Here is a 24,132-nt window from a genome sequence, read left to right on the forward strand (position 1 = left end):
GACTTGAGAAAATGCTTTGAAGTTTCAAATTTGCAAGGAAAAACTAAAGAAGCGCATGGAGAAATCTTTCACTTTACTGGTACTGTAAAACCTGGAAAAAAACCTGGTGACAAATCGCAATGTGTGAACATGTCTTTTTCTAGAGTTCACTTTGTAATGGCTAGTATGGTGAATTTCTCCTACATCGCTGTGCATGGTGGTACGAGGCATAGAAGGGAGTATAGACTGCCATAAGTGACACATATGGTTGTATTTTTTGCCGTCCTATTTGTCGAGCTCTCCGCCGTAACAAGCTATCTCATTCACAATCCCTCCTATACTGAGCGCACCCTGTTTAAATTAGGAAAGTTCACTTGAGGATATTCCTATTAGATGAAGCCGTAACCCACCAAGGGCCTTACTGACTAACCATCAAGCTGCAGGACGTATACATGTGGGATGTATACAGTAACAATATTAAAGAATAATTAAATGTGTCCTTTTTTGTGCTACATCTAATAGCAAAAAAGAGACTAAACTTGTCTGCGTCCACTTTGGAAACCAGTCCAGTTACCGTACGGTGCTGCGTTGCTACATTCCTTTTAGCCTGAAATGACGGAAAAAATCTTGTCTTATACCTGCTCCCACCACACTCATGAAGGTTAACCTATGGGCGAGTCCTTTCTCTAATCCTAATAGCTAGTCCAAATTGTCCTTGGGCTGCGTTCACACATTTCAGGGAATTTTTTTTTGCACATGTGTAAAAGCCAGATTGCACCAAAAAACTTCGGCTTTACTGTATGTGCAAGATCCAGCGTATCCTAAGCACACCACTCACAAAAGGGAGTATTGAAAAGATAATGAACTTTATTTGAATACAATTCATATAAAATATTCATATAATGAATTAACAGCATACATATTAGAGAGGAAAGGAATTCATACCCGAGTAAAGTGCACACAAACAGGATTAAGGGAATAGCTGCAGGTTATGGGAATGTGTGGTATTAATAGATGCACCAACATATCAGCATGCATTCAGTCAGACCCATAATGGTCATTAAAGTGCAAAGTGCCATAAAGAAAATATGCCGGTAGCCAAATGATTGTTAACACATACCCATTTTTATCGCCTGTCCACAGAATCAGTGGAGTCCCGACGCGCGTTTCGCGTTCCACTTTTTTCACAGTTCTCTGAGGCTGTGCTCGCAGCAGCTCATTCATTCATCAGTGGTTCTCAGTCCGCATCTTGGCACCGTCCAGGTTGAAAACTGTTTACCTCCAGACGTGGATAATGACGTGGGGCAGAACTACTGACAGGTATGGTATATTGTTGTTTTTTTTAATTTTAGTTTTATTACAGGAGATCGAGAGCTTCGGTAGAATTAGGCAAGGTCGTAAGCATGGTTTAAGTGAGATTATTAACGGAATCTCTGTCATTGTTTCAAGTAAAGGACTTAATTCTGGCTGTGTCTTTACCATGCAACTATGGGATTAGCAATGGACAGCTGTCTTGGGCTTGATGTCACCTAACAATACAAAGTTGACATCAACCCCCCTCCAACTATCACCCCACTTGACACCGCTACAGGGCAAGTGGGAAAAGCGGGGTAAAGCGCCAGAATTGGCGCATTTAAAGGGGTTGTCCACTACTTTAACCCCACAATGTATCCCCCCAGGGCCCCTAATGAATTTGGTAAATACCTCCTGTTGCCTATACTGCCTGTGAGCGACAGCACGTGACCCTCAGCTGCAGCCGACTCTTGCTTCCGCTGACATCCCGTCAAGTGCTGGCAAGTCAGGGGTCCCTCTTCCTCCTTCAGCGCTGGCTGCCAGGCTGTGGGGGGGGCTATCCCCCCGCATCACATCCGGCATCCACCGTGCGCCCATTCATTGAGAGAGCGCGGGGTGGATGCTGGGTGTGACGTGGGGGGGTAACCCCGCTCACAACCCAACAGCTAGCGCGGGGACCCAGCGCTGAGTCACACCTCACTTGACGTGACTTCAGTGCTGGGTCACGTGCTGCCTGTGAGCGGCCACGGATAGCGCCGCTCACAGGCAGTATAGGCAACATAAGGTATTTACAAAATTCATTAGGGGCCCCGGGGGGATACTTTAGGGGGGTTAATTTAAAGTAGTGGACAACCCTTTTGCGGACTGCTAATTTTAGGCTGGGTGTGTGGGAGGGGGGGCAATATCCATGGCCCCTTACCAGCCTGAGAATACCAGCTCTCAGCTGTCTGCTTTAGCAAGGTTGGTTGTCAAAAAAATAAATTAATTAATTAAAAAAAAAATATGTGGACCCCTCTATTCTTGATAACTAGCTTTGCTGAAGCTGACAGCTGAGTTGCAGCCCCCAGCTTTTATTTTTTGTCTGGCTGGTTATCAAAAATAGGGGGAAACCCACGCCGTTTTTTTTTTTTTTTATATATATTACCGTATTTATTTACAGTGCAGGAGCTGCTGATGAATACCCCCATCATCCGCTCCTGCACTCCCTGTTATTAGCGGCAGCAGGTGTCTGTTGATGGGATCTGTAGTCCCATCAGCTGACACCAGGAACCGAAGGGTAAACTCTATACCTCCGATCACAGCTGAGCGCTCACACACTATTTTGACAGCGTGGGAACTGCTGCTCTCTGACCAGTGGGGATGATTTCACAGCCGATCAGAAGAGGTGTTTGCCACGCTGTCATGTGCTGGACACTGAATGTTTGGGCCCCCCATTCAAGTGAATGGGGTACTGCTCTGGTACCCGAACTTTTTGTAACTGTTTGGCCGAACCCACCGGGCCCAAACCTCCAGGTGTCTGCCCATGTCTACTTGTAACACTGAGTCACATGACACCAGTGAGGGAAAGGGGTTAAATGGGCACAATTTAGCCTTTTTCACTTAGGGGTTTACTCATTTTTGTTGCCAGCGGTTTAGACCTTAATGACTGTGTGTAGAGTTATTAAAAGGGCACCTCTCATTTACATTGTTATACAAGCTGGACATGGGCAGACGTGAACATGAAAAGATAAAATATTTACAAAAATGTAAGAGATGGTCTCGCACATGTGATACATGCACACCCGCATATACACAGTATATGTGTATACGTATAATGTACGTGTGCGCGCACTTACTAGCAGCACAATACAACCGATCGGCGCTCGTTTAAATGCCTGTTTACACAAGCAGACCAAAGTATGCGATGCACGCTGAGCGATCTGTGCCCCATTGCTCTGTACACATAGGCTGCCATCATTGTGACCAGGGTGGGTTTATACAGGATGATGCACCGTTGAGAATATATAACTATATATTTTTTTCTTGTGCTGCGCAAAAGATCATTTCACCTGATGACCTTGTGGTTGGCTCGTTCTTCAGGTTATCAGCAGCATGTTACATGGCATGTTACTGGTGAGGAAACATTTTTAGCATTGTTCATTCACGATTATCTTCCAGTGTAATTGCTTCTCTAGTTCAGTCTGTTAAATAATTTTTTCCACAATATCACAATTTCTATTAAAAATAAAAAAAATGAAAAATCTTGCAGTTTTCGTGTTGGCCACTGGGGCTTTTTCGACTGCTCCCAGACAGATTAAGAGACACTAGAATGTCCTTAAGACTAATTTTGGCACTTCAAACACAGTAATACACATTGGGGTAAAAAGAATTCACTAATTATCCCCAAAAGAAGCGAACCAACTAAACATATATAAAAAAAATACAATTTTATTGAATATCAAAATATTCCAATTTTTATAAAAATTGCAGACTACATAATACTTTACTCATAACATACCCCAACGGGGAAAAATGCACAGACCATAGGCACGGACAAATAATCCTTCTATAAATGATTTATATATATTGTGTAAAAAAACACCCCAAAATATATGAAAAAAAGGGGGTACCTAATATCCCTGCATAATATATGGAATAAGACAAAAAAAAGATATCATAACAACCCTAAAAAGGAAGCAATCTAACCTTGCCGTTATTGGGCGCCACTGAGGCATATAGTGTACAATCGTATGTCTCACTCTATGTATAAAAATTCAGGGTAATTCCGGGAGCGTGAAGAAGCTAGAGGGCGAAACGCGCGTCGGGGCGCGGGGATCTTTGCACAGGATTACCTACATCTGCATAATTTGGTCTAAGGTAACTACTAGTTGGATAGCTTTTCTACCATGTTATTTAACGTGTCACAGGTTTACTTAAGCTTATGCCGCATTGGCACTTTTGATAGCGGGGTTAGATTCTCTTCCTGACTATGTTGATATGATGGCTTTATAAGGTACCGGTATTGTGTCTCATTTCTGTAATTATATAAGGTTTTTTTACCCTGAATTTTTATACATAGAGTGAGACATACGATTGTACACTATATGCCTCAGTGGCGCCCAATAACGGCAAGGTTAGATTGCTTCCTTTTTAGGGTTGTTATGATATCGGTTTTTTGTCTTATTCCATAAATTATGCAGGGATATTAGGTACCCCCTTTTTTTCATATATTTTGGTGTGTTTTTTTACACAATATATATAAATCATTTATAGAAGGATTATTTGTCCGTGCCTATGGTCTGTGCATTTTTCCCCGTTGGGGTGTGTTATGAGTAAAGTATTATGTAGTCTGCAATTTTTATAAAAATTGGAATATTTTGATATTCAATAAAATTGTATTTTTTATATATATGTTTAGTTGGTTCGCTTCTTTTGGGGAAAATTAGTGAATTCTTTTTACCCCAATGTGTATCCCAGACAGATTAGCAGATAATCTTTCCTACTGAAGTATCTAATGAGCTTGTAAAAATGTGAGTGGAGGGGGAGCGGGGTCAGCTGTGACATGGGCTTGTAGGTCCTGTGTTATCAGCTGTGTAAAGAGGTGCTACCTGCCATTGATAACCTGCCTCTGCTGATAATGAGCCTGCTGAAGCAGTGTAAAATGGCCCCAGTGGCTGGTGGGAAATTTATCTAGAATACTATGATTTTTTTTTTTTCTTTTTAAACCAAGAAAATGTTGGAGGAGGAAAAAACACCAACATTTTTAAAAAGATACTTGTAACACAAAAACCTGATTGTGCCCACGATCATTCTACCTTTACAGAAAGAGTATGCTGTGCAGAATGCTGTTGGGTTGTGTTTTGTTTGGTAGGTGGCAAGGTATCTTGTCTACCCGACCCGTGGCCATAAACACAATCTAGACCTTGCCTTCGACGGCCCCTAATTCTTGATGTTTTTGTTTTGTCAAATGAGGTTATTCCCATTTATTGGGGGCCATTTTCACAGTAAAAGCCCATAATTAATATAATGTGCCCTCAGCATTTCCTGTTGAAAGGAGGTCATTTAAGGCCTCTCTTTTCACTGAGGGGTCAGATACTTGCCCTTTGCTCTTTCCATTTTGAGCTCTGGGGTCGGTTTCTACTGTTGAGAGTCCGCTTTATATATTTAGATTATTAAGCCGATTTTGTTTCTTTGGATGATGGGATTTATCCTTTCATGCTTATCTCTTTGCTGAGCAAGGTTTTCTGTACTATTGCTTACAATGATTTTTGGAGGTTTCTTATGGACTGGGTAAGTTAATGTTATGATGCTGGCAAAGCCATGATGTGCAGGAGGAGGAGAAGCTGCAGACTACAGGGAGGCAGAGACTTACAGAAGCCGGCCATCTGAGAAACGTCTAGTGAGCTGGGGTTCCTCCAATACCGGTGAAAGAATATTCTGCTATCAAACCTACCGGACGTGTTAGGGTTGATGCGCTCAGCGTGTTCATCTAAGCACCTTACTGAGCTCTGAAATATCATATATGAATAGTAATTTTTTAAAATAATTCATACATTACAACATGAGATTTGGGTAAAAGGAGGATTCCTCAAGTGAATTTCTTAATTTTTTTACACTTCTAGTCATTCCCATCCTAAATTGTATGAATACTTAGGTTGAGAATATGTATAATTAACCCTAGAGGTTGCTAAAGGAATGTACAGCACTGTCTTCTGATCTGAATTGGTGGACTGCTTTGTCTGTTCCCATGCCTCGCATTGAGGGGCAGCTGAAATCCATTTATTGTACCTGCTCTAACGTGAAAGGCCTCTGTCTACAGAAAGCAGCTTTCAAAGATCCCTACTTAGTTAACAAATCTCACTAGGTTCTTTGGTGATCTCCTTAAAGGGGTTGATCAGTGCCTCTTACTTCCACATTTGGGGCAGTGGGGCTTTGTTGCTTGGCAAGATTGGTGCAAGACCAGCAGGTATGATGCAGCAGTCCTATAATTTAGGACAGGGCGCATACACACAACCTGGCAATTGTCTGACATGGCACTATGTCTATAGCATGCCTCACCTTCCCAGCCACCTTAATCAGGACTTGCCAGCCTTCTCTTGTATATGGGGAGCTCATGCCTCTCCACTGGTACCAGATGTTGGGGGGAAAAGAGGCTCTCTGTAGATGATTGTCAACTTGTCTGACCCTTTTTCTGTTAAGGCAGATGAATCATGTCCAGAGGTGTTTGCTATTGGCTTACTCCCCATACCAAGCACATACACACTTGACTCAAATTTAGTATTCGTTTAGAGAAGACCTCGGAAGAGTCCGGTCGGCCAGCGGATATCATGTGTATGGCTAGCTATAGATTTAAGGATGTTACCAGATTTCACAATACTAAATAATAAATTGTTCTGTTTGACTTCATGAAGTGGATGTACTTGCATTGAAACACTTCATTACCTGTGTATCTATTTTGAAAAGCTTTCCTGCCTGATTATCTAGATTATTTATTAATTGATATTTTTTTGCACTTTGAGAGCTGATTGCTACTATTTAGCGTTCTTTGCTAGGATTTCTTTACCACAAAGTGTTGGCACTGCCATGGGGTCCGTTACGGCTCCAGCTGGCACTCCCGATAAGGTCAGCAGTGACGCTGGAGCAGCTACACTGTAACTATTTTGAGGAGCCCCGTGGAACCCAATTAGCACTTTATTTTAATAGTGAACTCTGAGTTCTGTAGAGCCAGGAGCTGTAGTTCAGTAAGCATCTGAAAAGTTCAAAGTATGTTATGATGAGGGAAGTGCCATCGCTTTGTCAGAATGAGGTCAAGGAGAAGGCGCTGCTCTAAAAAAACTAAACTCATGCAATTTAAATGGTATTATAGCTCAACAATTCTGTCTGTGAAAATCAAGACCCAAATCTTGTAAAGCATTGGAAATGAGTTGACGTCTCCTCTGCGTTTCAGTCAAGGGTAATTATAGATCGCATAAGAGTAGGAATAGGATTCTCTGCCCCTCACAAATACCTGCTTTGTTTCTTTGTTAGCAGCCCTCCCACACAGAAACCCACCCCCAAGCATATAGTAAGTGTACCCCACATCTAGTGACCAGTAATGGTGTCCGCTATATAGTTCTTCTAGGACACTTTTATGTACCGGGATCTATATAGGCATCATTGAGCAGGGCTGCGGGTGGAATTTTCCTCTCATTTCTATTTCGGCTATTATGTCCAATGACAGACACACTTTCAGCTTTATAATCCCCCTTTTTTTTTTTTTCCCTTTAACGCCCTCGCGTTTTCTGAATAGCGAGCTTTGTGCCCTGTCTGGGCTGCTTTGATTTTGCATGTTTGTGAAAAGCAAAACACTCCACCCAGAAAAGTTGGACCTAGTTTTTCCAGGTCTAAAATTGTATTCCCGGCTATGAGCCTGAAGTGAGAAGTCGCTGACCATGTGGAGTAAGTAGGCCGTTATCTTTCTGGTTACGTCAGTGTTGTGTGTAAAGTGGGCACAGACGCCGCCGCGGAGGTCTGTGGGCTACGCTTTATAATGCAGTTGCATGGCTTTTTCCTCTTAATTGGGTGTTTATCGCAGTCTTTGGCAGGTTAATCGTATCCATTTATCATGCAGTCTGTGTGGTGTGGCTGAAATGTAATTGTCATTTTTTCCAGTGCTGTGCATTAGGAGCGGTCATACAGTATGAGTTTTTCGCATTTTATCGAGAGCCTGGTGACATTTGTGGTCTTCTACCTGTGGTCACGTGCGCCAGGCTGTGAGATAGGTCTGATAGGTTGTGAATTATTGACACTAGTTTAGCTGTCAAGTGCTATACACAGGATCTATCTCGGCGGCGGATAGCCCTGACCTAATTTATCATGCTAAATATGTTTTTGATCCAGTAATCGGCTTTCCCTGCTAATCTGGACCGGTGATGTGTCCGGTACGATGGGTGGACTGCTGCAAGGCACTGGGCACGTTTAATCACACTTTGTAGATTAGAGGAGCCATTTGTTTCAATAACGCTAAATTTAGTCCTGCGTGCGCGCCGGCACCGGCTACGAGCGTCATCAATCACTGTGGAAGTGGAGGTCTATTCTTAGGGCTGCACAATATACCTGAGCGTGCGAGGGTGGACATTTCTCCAGGACTCGCAGACCTGCCAGCAGTAAGATCGTACACACAGCTGGCATACTCTGGGGCACCACAGTGTGACCTCCCCAATCATTGCATTGGTTGTAGAAGTATTAATCTGCATTGGTGATAAAAATGGCACCTACCACCCCCATGGGATCGATTTCTGGACTTCAGAAATAGAGGATTTTCAGGGCTTGAATAAAGTCTGTCCCAAGTCACTTTTTTGCAAGTCACTTTTTTTTCTTTATTTTCTTTTGGTATTTGCTGTCACTTCTTTGCACCAAACCCAGCAAAATGGCGCACGCGTTTCATGAGTTTGTAGCAAAATCCATAGTACTTTGTTTTTGTCATTAATGGGTTTTTGCTACTTATCAGTACCAAGTCACAATTCCTTTGAAAAGTCGCAAACAAGCGCCATGTTGAAAACTCCTCCAGAAACCTTACTCTAGGCAGGGACTGGAGTGAGACGCAGCAAAAAAAAAAAACCTTGTGAAAAATCACATTTCATTCATCTGTCTAAAACCTCTGGATAAGAAAAGTTGTCAAGGAAAAAATCAAAACCACATCTTAAGTTTTGCAAAATGTGTAGAGAATTAAGTTGCAAAGGCTATTCAAAAGGAGCAAATATCTTGAGAAAAGTGAATCAGGGCCTAGATCCGTTTTTATGTCACAAGCAAAAGTGAATCTCGGGGATATTTCATTTATTGGCGCACCACGATAACTAAATGGCAGCTGCCCGCGCCATGTTGCTGTGCCTCTCGGCAGCTTTGTGTTGATGAGTTCCTCTAATCGTCAGCATGTCAGCCGTTCACTTCATGCTTCTAGCTATAGCTTATTGTGTCATTAAGGCTCTTCTCTGCAGGAGTTTTATTCTTGGTAAATGTGTACACTGGGGTGTATTAGTTTAAGGGAAGCACAACATTGTAAGAATATCCTCCAGGAGAAATACACAAGGGTTCCGCACAATATGGTTCATGGATACTCCAGGATGCTTCTCGGATGAAATAACATGGAAATGGAAAAAGGTTGCGGTCCAGCACCAATGCAATGTGTTAAAACATCAATTCATTGAAACTCCTCAATAAAATCTCATAAAAGTAGACTTGATTAGTGAAACACATGGGCTATGTATTTCGAGCCCATTAATGATCTTTAACTAGAGCACTGATTGTTGTTAAAGCATAAACCATAAAGTGAGTACACCTCCTATGTGTCCACTAAGCCAGTAATGAGAGAGCGCATACATTCACATATTTAGGATCACGTAACAACTATATTAATAGACTTCAGAGGTTGATTTATTTGTTCTTCAGGGATGAAGGATGTTTGTGAAATGGGCACACGGATCTCTATGTTACTTGTTTTTGTTTCTCGTTTTTATAATGGATTCAGCCATAAAATTAAAATTTTTTTGTAACTTATTTAAGCTTAGAAATTTATATTCAGTAGAATAACATTTCACAGATTCCCTTGGGTTGTTGATTGTGGACTGCAACCTTTTTTATTTCCTTATGACAGCTTTGTTGAAGGGAGGAGAAAGTATCAGAAAGTAAACTTTTTTCTAATACATACAGAATAGAAAAAGTGGAACATGTACCATTGGATGAGGCCAGGTTGGCTTTTTCTGATTGAACAGGGGGTCTATCGGTCCATTTAATTTAATGTGTGCACTCGACGCTTTCCTGGCTTTTACTCCAGCCAAATTCAAATGTGTGCGAAAGTATGAAGATTGGAGACCACGTGTATATCTATATAGAAAACACATTCAGAAAAATGTGTTTCCCCTTTGTAATCCCTTTCATTTCCATTTAATAAAACTTGCTGTTACACCAAGGAGTGATTACCAAGTAGTGTATTAGTGTACCTTTCCATCAGATAAGTGTGTCCTGAGCCTCCTTCATGCTTGAACTCCTCCATGTAATTTCAACATTCCTTTAATCTAGCATCCTTTCGAAAACCCAATGAGCTGTCCTTAAAACAGTTCTACTGATAGGACTGGAAAGTTGGATGGAGAATTCATCCCTTTTTGCTTCAAATCTGTACAAGTTTCTTGAGATTGGCTGTAGACTGAGGAGTAATGAATGTCCTTTTTAAACAAATTCTCATCTAGATTGACCATCTCCAACAGACCTATTCTGTAAAGTTGATTAAAACTCACATGATTGTTCATCTGGTGAAATTTTAAAAGCAAATAATTGTATTAGCTGACCGGGTGACAGGCTGTCATCATCTGGAAAGAAGTAGACCATGTATAAAATTTTCATCTGATAGTTTCGAATAGTGATGGCCGAGCCCGTGGATGTTTGGATTCCCTCGAACATATAAAAAAAAGTGAAGTTCGGGTACCACAATGGGGGGTCCCAGCATCCGTTGTTGGCCATTCTGTGCTCTGCATGACCCTGCAGCAAATATGGTCTCTGATCGTTACTGCTGGTCAGAGAACTGTGGTTCCCACGATGCTAGATGAAAGCGTGAGCCAGCAGCTGTGGCTGGTGGTAAAAAGGCTACGCTAGTCACAGGCTTTGGTCGCTGAGAGAGTACTACTCCCATAATTCTACGCCTGCTGACGCTGATAACAGCGAGAGCAGGGGCCGCTGATGGGAGTATTCATCAGCTGGTGCCTGTGCGCTATAAGTAAATGTCGTGGGGTTATCTTCTATTACGCTGTTTTTCAAAATTAGGTAAAAAAAAGTAAATAAATACTTGATAACCAGCCATGATATAGCTGACAACTGAAGGTTGTAGACCATAGCAGCCCGTTTTGCCTGTGCTTGTTATCAAAACTAGAAGAAATCCCACGTCATTTTCTTTTAATTATTTATTTATAGCGTCGGCTGATGAATACTCTCCTCAACGGCACCTTCTTTCGCTGTTATCAGCAACAGGAGGCGTAGGCTGATGGGAGTAGTACTCTCTTCAGCTGACGTCTGTGACCAGAGGTAACCTTTTTACTGCCGGTTAAAGCTGCTGGCTCACGCTGTCATCTGATAGCGTGGGAACTGCAGCTCTCTGACCGGTTGTAATGATCTTATCGCCAATCAAAGCCAACGGCGTTTCTTGCGCTGTCATGCAGATGACCACTGGGAAACAGCCTATGTTTGGGCTCCTGAACCCAACAGTAAGGCTATGTGCCCACGTAGCGATACTGAAGCAGAATAAACCTGAGCAGAATCGCACACTCTGCTCCCAGGAAAACGCATGCATTTTTTGACGCACTTTTGTAAGCGTTTTTGCCAATATAATTGATGGTATGCAGAATCGCGTGCAATTCCGCAAAATTAATGAACCTGCTGTGTTTTTAATCACTAAGCGTTTCCTCAGCGGTTAAAAACGCACCATTGGCACAACATGTGCGTTTTTCATTAAAAATCAATTGGATGCTTTTCTTAAGCGTTTCTGCAGCAGAAACGCTTAAACGCTACGTGGGCACACAGCCTAACACGGACTTCCTGGAGAAGTCTGTGTTCGGTGTCCATGCCTGAATACTAGGTGTTTGGTACTGTTTGAGTTTGCTCATCGCGAGTCCATAAACAGTCTTTCTGGACTAATGCTCCCAGTGCAGTCCCAGAAAGATTGTTCATTCTTTATTTGTTATTAATCATCCGTAGTCTCTTTACGACCAATGTGGACTGTATTGTCTGTTGTTGCAAAGATCATTAGCCAGGCGATCAGTTGATCCACGTGTGTTCAGTTACCCTTCTATCTAATCTAAAGCCCCCTTTACATTTAGTGATGCACCAGCGATCCGACCACGATCCGACCCGGTCAGGATCGTTGGTGTATCGCTAAATGGTCGCTAGTGAGCTGCCAAACAGGCAGATCTCACAGCGATGTAGCAGCGGTCGTTACTTACCTTTCACACGCAGCGATGCTGACGTCCTCCCGCCCGCGTCCACGCTTCGCTCGTCGGCGCCAGCAGGAAGCTCCCGACGAGAAATGGACCCGGCCGATCTCGCTCGATCAGCGACAGACAGCGGGGGAGCCGGTTGAAGGTAAGTATCACACATAGCGAAATCGCTAGCAATATCGCTGCTGCATCACAAAATCGGTGATGCTTTAGCGATATTGCTGGCGTTATCGCTATGTGTAAAACCCCCTTAATGCATTTAGAAAGCCGCTTTATCAGACGTGCGTATGTTGGGTGCTTCATAACGTATGTTGCTAATGACGGCCAGTTTTTGAGAAGGGTGTTCTAATAAGTGGTTACTATGGGGAGTGTAAGGGATCGGTAATTTTTTGGGTTGGGCAGATCGCCTAAGGCCAGATGTTTCCTCCTTTGTGTCTCTATCTGGATACTAACAAATAATAACTTCTATAGCCTCTAAAAATATGGCCACTTTTAGTTGGTTTTCTTTCCTACATAGTTCTTTTGCTAAAGGTTTGCCTATGCAGAACTTTGCTGTATGAGCAGTGTTTGTTTTCTACTATTATTTCATTTCTGATTCTTTAAGATGTCTTTTGACCTTTGGTTGGAGCTGACAATATGCCAGAAAGATCCAATGTGTAAAGCGCTAACATCTGTCCGTGAAATATTTCTCTGGGAATGATTTGTGCAATCACCAGGAGATCTGCTGAGCAATGGTCGCAGAGCATGTGAACAAGAACTGCCGCTGTGGTTTTGGCATCTGGGGACCTTTCAGTTTCTCGTAAATTCTGTAGTTGATGGACTATATTTATTACTGATCCATGTGCCCTTAATTTTCTAGAAATAGTCTGTCATATTTAACAGTTTGTGAAGAAATGATTTTACTCCCGGCTAATGGTGGTGCTTCCTTTCATGTATCTACAGCTTTGGCAAGAGATCTGCAGGAAGCCTCAGGCGTGGCTGTGAATGCATTGTCTTGGAGCCCTCCGAAATGATTGTGGTAAGTCTCTGTTCCGAACATCTCTTCCTCGGCATGCTGTTTGCATTCTGGCTTATTCCCTTTTACTGTATAGGCTTGTTTTCCTGGGATATATGCACAGTATTAGTTGATAAATTGAGGATGGGTGTGGACTACGGCCTACAATGTTGGCATTCCTGAAGGAATAATCAAACCACTTCCTTCCTCAGGGTAAGACATTCACAATGCCCCTTGTTCTATTCATTGCAAAAATGTTCACATTAGTGCGGGATACATATTAACCCATTCACTGTCACAAGAGAGAATAGCCAAGTACAGAGCATTCAGTAGACTTATGGGAAGAGTATTCTGAATTTTAGATAAAAAAAACTTGTAAGGGGTGAGTAATCCACAAATTGTGTATACACTGTCACAACAATTGGACCAATTTGCAACTTTTTAATCCTTAATGCACTTAAATTAAAGCAACACTAACTAAAAAGGTACTATAATAATCTTTATATAGCGCCAACATATTTCGCAGCGCTTTACAGTACTAAACATTTGTCATGTGTAATTGACCCTACCGGATTCTTTTCTTTTGCCTCTTACTGCCTCCTTCACTTAGTTCGGCTTTCCGGCCCTTCTAAATTCAAAATGGAAGACACACCGCCAAAGCACACGAATGGGAGACGTTGTTCAGATTTACCACTGTGCTCCCCATGCCATGGCTGTAGTGGAGTACCAGAGTAAGGGTCTTCGCCAAGAGAGCAGCAGGAGACAAATGGAGGGCACCAATTTGGCTGAATATACATGGCAAAATGTATAATCAGTTTTCAGTCTCAGGGTGGAGAGTAATACATAAGAGGGTCGAGTACACAAATGAACAGGTTTATTAATTAGGCCAGCAAATATCAATCCTGCTGCTAGCAGATAAAGACTTCATTTCGGTCATAAGAGCATCCAATCGTTTACCAAATTTAAGAGGCAAGCAACTTTTTTTTGAATTGTTGATTTAGACTGGTGTCTGAAATGTTAAGCTTGGTAAACCTGCCCTAGCCGCCGGGGTCCGGTAAACCTGCCCTAGCCGCCGGGGTCCGGTAAACCTGCCCTAGCCGCCGGGGTCCGGTAAACCTGCCCTAGCCGCCGGGGTCCGGTAAACCTGCCCTAGCCGCCGGGGTCCGGTAAACCTGCCCTAGCCGCCGGGGTCCGGTAAACCTGCCCTAGCCGCCGGGGTCCGGTAAACCTGCCCTAGCCGCCGGGGTCCGGTAAACCTGCCCTAGCCGCCGGGGTCCGGTAAACCTGCCCTAGCCGCCGGGGTCCGGTAAACCTGCCCTAGCCGCCGGGGTCCGGTAAACCTGCCCTAGCCGCCGGGGTCCGGTAAACCTGCCCTAAAATTTTTTGTTGACATGATTGTAGTGTAATTTGCTTTGCGTCTCTTGGAATCATACCATTAACGCCATTATCTCAGATGGTCTGGAGTGCAATAAATATTCTCCATGGCGGTTAAGGGGTTAGTAAATGATGTTTCTGATGTCCAGTGATCACGGTCTTCTCCAGGTTGCAGCACTGTGACAAGACTGCAACATCTGGTCACAGGCTGGTCCTTCCAAGTTTGGGAAAAAGGGCAGGATGGTGTAATTATTCATTGGAGCTTCATCTGTCTAATCGGAGACACTTGTATGTAATACTTTGTGCATGTAGAGTTTTTAAGGAGTATTTTGGAGCAGAAGATGTTCTACATAAATGTCACAAAAGTTTTCTCTTCAGTGTTAATCTCCTCTGCTGTTCTTATGAGAAGGGTTTTTTTCCCCTCCTCAGGCTTTAAAAAAAAAAAAATGCCTGGTGGTGATAAAAATGGGCTTGAAGGAATCCACTCCAAACAAGACAAGTGTCCTATCAAAATGCAAAAAACCCTTAAAACTATCCAAACTGCTTCATGAAAATAAAAACTTGACAGAAAAAAAAGCGTTTCCTGAAGCGATTGGAAAACTTTTTCTGAACACCTGAAAAACACCTGAAAACAACTGTCTGCACTTGGCCTAAGTGCTCCTCTGATCACTAACTTGGAGAGAGCAGCTCATGTGTTCAGTAAGCCGGAAAGCCTCCACATACTGCAGCTTCTATCGCTCGTACACCATCCATGACACCATGTGCCTTGGTTTGTTTCCACTAGGTTGACTATATGGATGAAAATGAAGAGTATTTCCAGAGACAAGCGTCCCATCGGCAGTCTCGCCGCAGATTTAGGAAGATTAACCAGAAAGGGGAGCGACAAACAATCATTGACACAGTGGATCCTTATCCAGTTGGAAAACCTCCATTGCCCAGAGGCTACCACACTGTGAGTACCATCTTACTGACTACTGATTTTGCTGAATTAGGGCACTGTTCTGTTGCTTTATCTTTAGCTTGTTACAATTGACATGACGGCGCGCAGGTCCAATGTGACGGCGTGCAAGTTCTGCATGACGGGCAGCTTAATTTTTCCAGCCTCTTGATTCTGGTGAAACCTATAGATACTGTCACTTGTAGGTTTCTATAACTTTCATTTATTGTGAATGTTAGTGCACATATATTTCCAGTGAAACTGTGGAACAGGACCATCTTATTCTCAAGTTTGATGAAGGTCACAGCCGAAACGGCAGAGAATCTCATGATATGCCTACCTGAGGTATCCTAAAAGTCTCTTCTAGGCCATCCCTTGTTAGGGCGGTTGCACACATCCATGTTTTATTTTGGCTACCTCATAGACCTATATGAGGCTGCTGAGTATTTTTAAATTTATTTAAAATATGATTAATCGCAGGTTCATGATAAAAATAATTTTTATAACCGTTTTAGCATAAACCTGCGATTATTCAATAATTTCCTCTACTACTGTATAATGCTAATATATTGCTGTATATGGGCTTCAGAGTACTAAAATGGCGGTTAAGAGGGCCCCGATGGCCGTGACATTGGTTATATGCGTCATTGATTGATGAAGGCATTTAAATGGTTAAATGGCAACATTTTGCGCACACTCAGGTCACTGCTGTTTCTGGAAGATGCTGGCTGTATAACACAGCCGACGTCTCCCGGGTATAGGGTGGAGGCTCAGCTCCTGAGCCTGCTTAGTACATCGGCACCCAACTCTGTGACATTATATTAGGGTTGACCACTGCTGTAATATTGCTGACCTTTCCTTCTCTGGGGGCTGACACTCCACAGTTACCAGCTCTGGCCGGATATACATGTGTATAGAGCAGTACTGCACAGCTCCCCTGGCTGCTTAGCGGGTCCTGCAGATCATCTCCTATTCATTAGTGTTAGTAAAATTGATTCCAGGTGAAGGGAAAACACCCTACTATAATTAAAGGGTTGTCCAGTCTACACTGATAAGTCTGCAGTCACTCTTGTGTGACGCTTGCACTGTGTGCTATGGGGATTCGCCATCTTCTGCCCCGGGAATGGTGGTGATGTGTGCGATATACATACTTTTGGGTAGAATCCATGTAATGGGCGCAGCCTCACTCCATACACTTGTATTGAGCGGGCCTGTGTTCTGTCCAGGAGTATGCATATTGTACACCTGACCGCCGTTCCCGGGGTAGAGACTGGCAAATCCTAGCAGCACAGTGTTTGTGTTGGGGGTATCACTTGTGTGACTCCAGACTTACTCGTTTAGACCGGACAACCCCAGTAAGTTGTACGGGATTGCCAGGCTTTTCGCCTGTTAGCGCCCCTGAACAAGCAGTCTCCCTGCACACTGACATGTTGGGGGAAGTAGATCTGTGCAGTCCTACATACAAAGGAATATCTGATACTAGTGCAGGTATTTGCCCAGCACTAGTTGTGGTAGGGTGAGGGTCTGGGGCTTCTGTAAGTGGCCATGCTGTACTCGCATGTAATTATCCACATGTGATCTGCCATAGAACCAGATCTGATTACTGTACAGTGACTGCCCCGGTGCCCAGCATGGCTGCTCTACCTACAGTATATACATGTGGCAGATGAGGTTTTGCAGCAGTCCCCATTCACGTGGATCACAATGTTGCATACATGTGTTTACAAATGTCCTGCCGGTGAGCCCCGCAAACACTGACCAGTATAGGCTGCCATCTGTGCTTCGCTGGCTCTGGAGTTTCGGCTTATGACTGGCAATCCTGACGTCCCTTTCATATGGGTGCTGCTGACAGCCCTGGAGTCACGGGGGTTCATGTCCCTCCATTACTACAGGGTTGGGATCTCCCCGACTGTCTCTATTACAGCACTGCATAACTAGTCATTCTTCACGGTCTCTCACTGTCAGGTTCTGAGGAAACCCCCACAATTACTGGAAGCCTGATCGGGGCCACCAGGAGGAGGGAAATGCTGCTCCAGCCCCAAGCTTGCTGATCAGAGAGGAAGCCGTGGGCACATGTTAGCCAGGACAGCAATAGGAATGAGGGCTAGTAATGGGGATTCCCTGGGAGGAATCCTGAGAAGCAGTGCAGAGGAGAAGTGACGCCAAGGCCAGAGCAATCAATTAGGTTTATTGCTTTGCTTTTCCAAAGTGCGTCATAAAAACGAGTGGTGGACTCTAGTTGTCATGGGTTTCGCTAGTTTTGAGATCTCTATCCCAGAGAATACATTGGCTTCTAAGTGGGCCTGCATCCCCACGGAGGTCACCTCCTGCCCTGTGGTCCCTGCCCCACCATTACATTGCCGTCTTTTGTATAGAAACCACCTGACAATACAGAATTCTTATTTATACACCAAAGCTTTGCATGTGGATCCCTGAAGCGGATGTAAAAACATGACATGAAGTCGCGGCACACAAGCTTGGACATGCTGAGCCGGGACTTGTCCGCAGCACCTTTATTTGCAGATCTAGGATTACAACGTGATGAACACGGAGCAGAAGTCTCCTCACGTCACGATGATCGTGCAGCCTTTCACACTGTACAGCTAGCATGAAAGATGGCTGCTGCAGCCTCTCGGATGATGGTCGGCAGGCGGAGCAGTCTGCCATCAGTCTGGGCCTTGCTGCGTTGTAGATATTTTGGGTATGTTTGTAGAAGTGTTTCGGAATGTGAGCCGCTTCATCACGAGCTGCTGTTTCCATTGTAGCATTAGAAGGTATTACAAGCCAAGCATTCATCATGGCAGGCCAGAGTTGTGTCCTGGGCTCTGGATGCATCCATGGTATGCGCCTCCCCACCGTCCCTCCGGCTTTGTATTCCTTCTATAGTCTGCTCTTTACCCCTGAGGACCCTATACCTTTTCATAAATGAATCCCTTTCAGTCTAGCACCATGGCATGTTTCAGGACGTTAATCAGAGGGATTGTCTCCTGCCGACAGTGTTGTCCTATGACGGCTATATGTATTTGTTTGTTATTATGTGTACACCTTTATAAATACTTAAATGCCTGTTTTGGGCTAAAAATTATTTTTGCTATTGTGTTTTTTAAACTTTGCACTATTTTCCTTGTACAGCCTGTGTAGACACCTTATTCTAGTCGCATTTTTAACTTTTACCTGTCTGTTTCTTAGCTATACTTTGCTGATTTATGACAATATAGAAGTTTAGCTCAACTTAGGCATGATCTGCTGTCATATGAGAGCCACTCAGAAAAGGGCTCGCCATCAGAGTGAGCTCACTGACAGATGCCCATTTAACTCATTCTAAAGCCAGGAATGACAATGGAAGCAACATGTAAAAGACAAAGTACAAAACCTTTTAATGAGCCCAATCGCAAAAAGATTTGTAACACATAATATGTGCATTTAAAGGAAACTGTCTGCTGGTTTTTGCCATGTAATTGTCTGAGAGCAGCAATAGTGTAGGGGCTAAGACCCTGATTTCAGCAATGTGTAACTTACTGTCATGTTGGCAATCGCTCTACTGCAGATCTAGCGGTGCTCAGAATGCTGAGCCCGGTATAACCCCTCCCACACCACGGATTGGCTGCTTCCTGTGTATATTGCACATTGACAGTGGTGGCGGCAGGGATACACAGAGCAATTGATTAGGAGGCACAAGACACCTAGTCCTGTAGTGATAATGTGCTGCTGATAATACACTGATTTTATTGAAACAAAAAACACACAGCCCAGTAAGTGATACGTCGCTGGAATCAGGCACTCTGCCCCCACACATCATGATGCTTTTAGACTACAAAGCAAAAACCTGATGATACATTTTTTTGCACTTTAAGGAAATCTATCCCTGAAAATGTCCATTCCCCTACAACCTAAGCGTGTTCTAGACCTTGATGTTAGATCATCCTGACTTGGAAAAGTTCATGAGACCCTGTGTAGCCATTTATGGCTTGCCTGTTCCCGGCCCAGGGTAGTGTGCAGGAGGTTCTCATTAGCGTGCCCCTCACATGAGCGTCATGCTGATGGGATATGTAATGACATGTCTTGGTAATGCTCATCTTTTCCTTTCCTTTCTTATGGCATTCATTTCATTGTGGCTCGCAGGAAAGCCCTAAACCTCAGGTATTGTAACTGTTCCATGTCTTGTCCCGAGCTCCCGCTGTGGATGTAAAGCTGCGATCACACATGGTGCGGTAGTGGTGGTTTTGCTGCTGTTTTAGTAGAGTTGTAATCGATGGGAATTTCTAAATTCTCATCGACAAGTTAAATTTTCTTCCCAAATTATAGGAAGTTATTTCCACCACATTGAATTATACATGACATGTGGAAAATTTGGATTATTCACCAGTAATTAAGCAAATGCCACTTAATGTGAAGAACGTCAGCCACACAGTCTCACCACTGACCCGCAGCTTGTGGACCAGGCCTTACTGCTTTCCTGTAATCCTATGTTCACTGTATGTGCCGTGCCTGCAGCTTATAGGGTTAATGGGAACCCGCCGTAGAAGGTGCTGTCTGATCGGCGGGCGGTGGGATGGAGTCAGGGGGAGCTGATCACATTGTCATGTGATTTTTGAAGGCAACGATTCAATAGAACTTGTCATTGATTGAAATCTTGGCTCTATGGGGTCTTAATCAATGACCGACAGACGTCACTGGATGAAAATACAGAAGAACATGGCAGTCAGTGAGCGAGACCGCCAGCGGGGATGAAAGAAGAAAATAGACGTTATGTGGAATCGACTCCACATTTCATATCCGTGGTCGACGCTCCCCCTGCACTGTAACTCGCTGCCCGTCACCGGTTACCATTAACTCTCACATGCCAAATGTACATCAGCGTCTGGTGTCAAATTGTGCCTGTCGGTGACGTGCTTATGAGCAGGAGGTATGCTGTGCCACCAGGTCTCTGTGTTTAATCACAGTTTGGGCTACCTTTGTACGGTGATTATTTAACCCCCATCTATAGTAAAGGGGTCCTCTGCTTGGACAATCGTCACTTGGCAGAAGGACGCCTTGATAGTATGCGGATCACAACGTATGATCAGCTCAGCAGTCAGCTGTAATCTGGAGGAGACCCCACATGGTGGTAAATCTCCTTGCAGCGCCACCTCTGGGGGAAATGAAGCATTACACAGTTCCTTTTCAGATTAATGGCCTGTCCTTGTAGTGACTGAGTGTTAGGTTACGGGCATACAGAGTATTTTTTAGTGTGGTCAAAAATGACTTAATTTTTTAGTGGAAACCGCTTCAGAGCCCGCTCCTTCCTCAGGGCCCCGTCACACATAGCGACTCACTAGCGATCCCGACAACGATATCAACGTGTCAGGATTGCTGGTGAGTCGCTACATGATCGCTGGTGAGCTGTCAAACAACTTCACCGCCGAGCGCGCGGCATCGCTGTGTACTTTAGTTACCAGCACGCTGATGCAGGGAGCTGGTAACTAAGGTACACATCGGATTTCTAAGGTGGCCCGTGTCACTAAGAAACCCGATGTGTACCTTGGTTACCAGCTCCCTGCATCAGCACACTGGTAACTAAGGTACACATTGGGTTTCTAGGCACAGCGCGCCCCCTTAGAAACCTGATGTGTACCTTAGTTACCAGCTCCTGGTCGCTAGTCTCCCGCCTGTCACACGCAGCGATGCGTGCTGAACAGCGGGAGACCAGCGACCCCAAAAATGTCCAGGGCTTTCCATCAACGATACCGGCAGGGGGGCCAGTCGCTGATCGCTGTCACACACAGCGATCTCGCTGGTGAGATCGCTGTTGCGTCATAAAACTAGTGACTCAGCTATGTGTGACGGGGCCCTTATGGAGTTTTAGTTTCCTGAAGCAGTTCTGAAGAGCATTGCTTGGTCTTTTGATTGGACAGTACCTAGTGGGAACATTTTCCATCATGAGCCACTTAAAGGGCCTGCGTGTTTATCCCCACGGCCCCCAATGATAATGAAGAAGTGACATGTACTTTTTTTTGTTTTCTCCACAAGGTGTTTTTCAAAACCTGAAGGGGGGACTGAATATACCGCAGTAAAGTAGTTTTACAATAGAAATGAATAGGAAGAGGTCTCAGATGCTTTTTGAAGCCGTCCTTCTCCAAGTAGCTGCCCGTACCCTAGAGACGCTCCTTGTTACCGCTTTACTATTTGGCCTGGGATCCGGAACAAAGCGTTACCTTAACTAACTCCGCATTCCCTAATGGGACAACTTCTTTGGGACATTTTTTTTTTTATTTTGACACTTGTAACCGTTCGGCTGGAAATATTAGTTGTCGTGCTTTTTGTCTTCTCTTTGGATCCAATTCATGAATGCATTATAAATTACACATGCAACATAAATGTAAAGTGTTATTTTACCTGGTGTTTTTTTTAATGACCCTATTTATAACAATACTTTTAGAAAACATGAAATTGACCCGTGATATAGATTTTACATGTGCCACAGGTCAATTTAGAAAGCCAATCAGTGGTGTGGGTACGGTTACACAGCGCTCAGCGTTCAGAGCACTGCTAGATCTACAGCAGAGGAAGCAGAGATTTCATAAAAAGTTCAGTAAGGAGCCCAATAAGTGATACATCTCTAGAATTGGGGTCTCTGCCACTACACCATGCTACTCTCAGAAAAGCATAAACCTAGTGACAGACACCCTTTAATAACCACTCAAAAAGGGAAAGGAGATATACTGGCTGCATGAACTCCTATATTTAGGGACAGAATAGACCTGAAATCACAAATTGTTGGGATCGTTATTCTAGCTCTATATGCATATACTTCCTTCTTGTGGGGGTCACCACTTTTATCTTGGGACTTTAGTTTTTTTTTTCATGTAGCTGCTTCTGCGTTCACTTCCATTGGCAGACGAGATATATGAAATGTGCATGTCGGTGCTGGCTGCATTGTGTGGACCCATTGAGAGGCGGATGGTGGCATTAAAGCACAAAAAGAAGGGGCAGCAGCCGATTCCGTGTAGTCACCGTGAGCTAATGTGATGGATTACAGTCATATAAATAAATGATGAACTGCACGTTGTTGTGCCTCTGACCCCGCTCCAGGGTCGCAGCACCAGTGAATCTTGGGAAATGACTGTACCCAAAGCTGGGCTGTGCTCTGCTGTGCAGCCACTGGACCTTATCAGCAGCTGCTTTATAGGCGTCCCGGCTTTTCACCGGGGGTCAGCCTGACGAGCAGCGAAAATTACATTTATAAGGTTAGAACTTTGCTCTCTATCATCTGAGTAACATATGAAGAGTTTCTTCAGTGTTTTATAGATTTCACAAAAATAGAATAGTGCTCTGTTTGCCCAGTGTTCATACACACTGCAGAACTCGGGACAGGGTCCATGCAGAGGTGCCTACAGAAACATCTTGTATCTTGCTTGTGGTTTACGTGTGTACACCAGTGGCTGATAGACACTACTTTTAAGGGGTTGTTGGATGAAAACAAGTTATTACCTATCTACAGGATAAGATCTTGCTGATCGTTGGGGGTCTGACCACTGGGACGTGCACCGATGCAAGACATTTTTATCCTCATAACAGAGCTGAGCCCCAGGTTAGATGCCAGACCGGTCACTATGATCTGTTTCGATGGGGGCTTCAGAAAAAGGATGACCCTAGTGCTCGGCAGCTCCATAGAGAATGAATAGCGCATGTGCACTGTTGATCCATTCTAGCAGAGAGAAATGTTCCCCGGTCAAACGGTTGTGCTGGTCCCAAAACCCCCTCGATTAATAGAATATTACCTATTCTGTGGATAGTTGATAACTTTTTATCGAACAACCCCTTTAAGTAAAATTTAGCTCAATATAGTTTGCCATCATATTTATGTACACGTGAATCTGGCGTAGGACCATATTTAGACACTTCATTTTATATATTTAAAGTGCCAACCTATCCTGTAGCGCTGTACATTGTCATCACTCACTGCCCCATTGGCACTTTATCTAACTTCCCCATCAGTGGTGTCTGGGAAAATCGGACAACCCGGAGGAGACCCCCGCAAACACTGGGAGAATAAAGAGTCTGAGGGGCAACAAACATGACTGAATCTTACCTTGTCGTTATCATTTTTGGCAAATAGTTGCAGATGATCTGATGGCTGTGTCTACCGCTGCCAGTGGGGAGGGTCATTATAGCCTAATGGTGGCCCCCCGTGACTGGGCATGCCTGGCACTAAATGTACCCATGATGAGCCGAGTCACTGATAACATTGCTTTGTATAGAATCATTAGAATTAATATTAGAAAGTTGTGCTGGTCATTAGCCAGTGCATGCGGCCTCAGACGTATGACTGTTATGCTGTCAATGCAGGGGATGCGAGTGCGCCGGTGTCCGGATCTCGGAGACGATGGACTGTATTCTAGTGTTGCCGTAGCGGTTATACCTGTGGTTTTGCCACTTGGCAAACACAAAACACTAGCAATGTGGGAAAAACCCAAATAAAGTGTAATCTGCAGGGATTACAGGGGAATTCCACTACTATGGTATTGATAACCTATCCCTGGGATAAGCTCTCAAGATCTGATCACTGGGGGCCTGATAACTGGCACCCCCACTGACCAGCTGTTACCGATATTGGTAATGGCCACTCCCCGGTA

At 44.0% G+C, this 24,132-nt stretch overlaps 1 protein-coding gene across 12 annotated transcripts in view; it reads left to right on the top strand.

Moving 5' to 3' along the window:
- Positions 1–24,132, top strand: part of RAPGEF2 (Rap guanine nucleotide exchange factor 2) — a 246,659-nt gene that overhangs the window by 148,773 nt on the left and 73,754 nt on the right. For 9 of the 12 annotated variants that reach the window (XM_073576748.1, XM_073576778.1, XM_073576703.1 and 6 more), the window contains 3 exons: positions 13,155–13,230; positions 15,365–15,532; positions 19,640–19,657. In XM_073576748.1, coding sequence (XP_073432849.1) covers positions 13,155–13,230; positions 15,365–15,532; positions 19,640–19,657 — 262 coding nt within the window. Of the gene's footprint in view, positions 1–7,671; positions 7,690–13,154; positions 13,231–15,364; positions 15,533–19,639; positions 19,658–24,132 lie in introns of those variants that run through there. The other 3 variants (XM_073576722.1, XM_073576772.1, XM_073576797.1) reach the window with 2 other exon arrangements.

This window comes from Dendrobates tinctorius, unplaced genomic scaffold (assembly GCF_039654945.1).
Source record: "Dendrobates tinctorius isolate UK_male_01 unplaced genomic scaffold, ASM3965494v1 ptg000008l, whole genome shotgun sequence".
In the NCBI taxonomy this organism is placed as follows: Eukaryota; Metazoa; Chordata; class Amphibia; order Anura; family Dendrobatidae; genus Dendrobates; species Dendrobates tinctorius.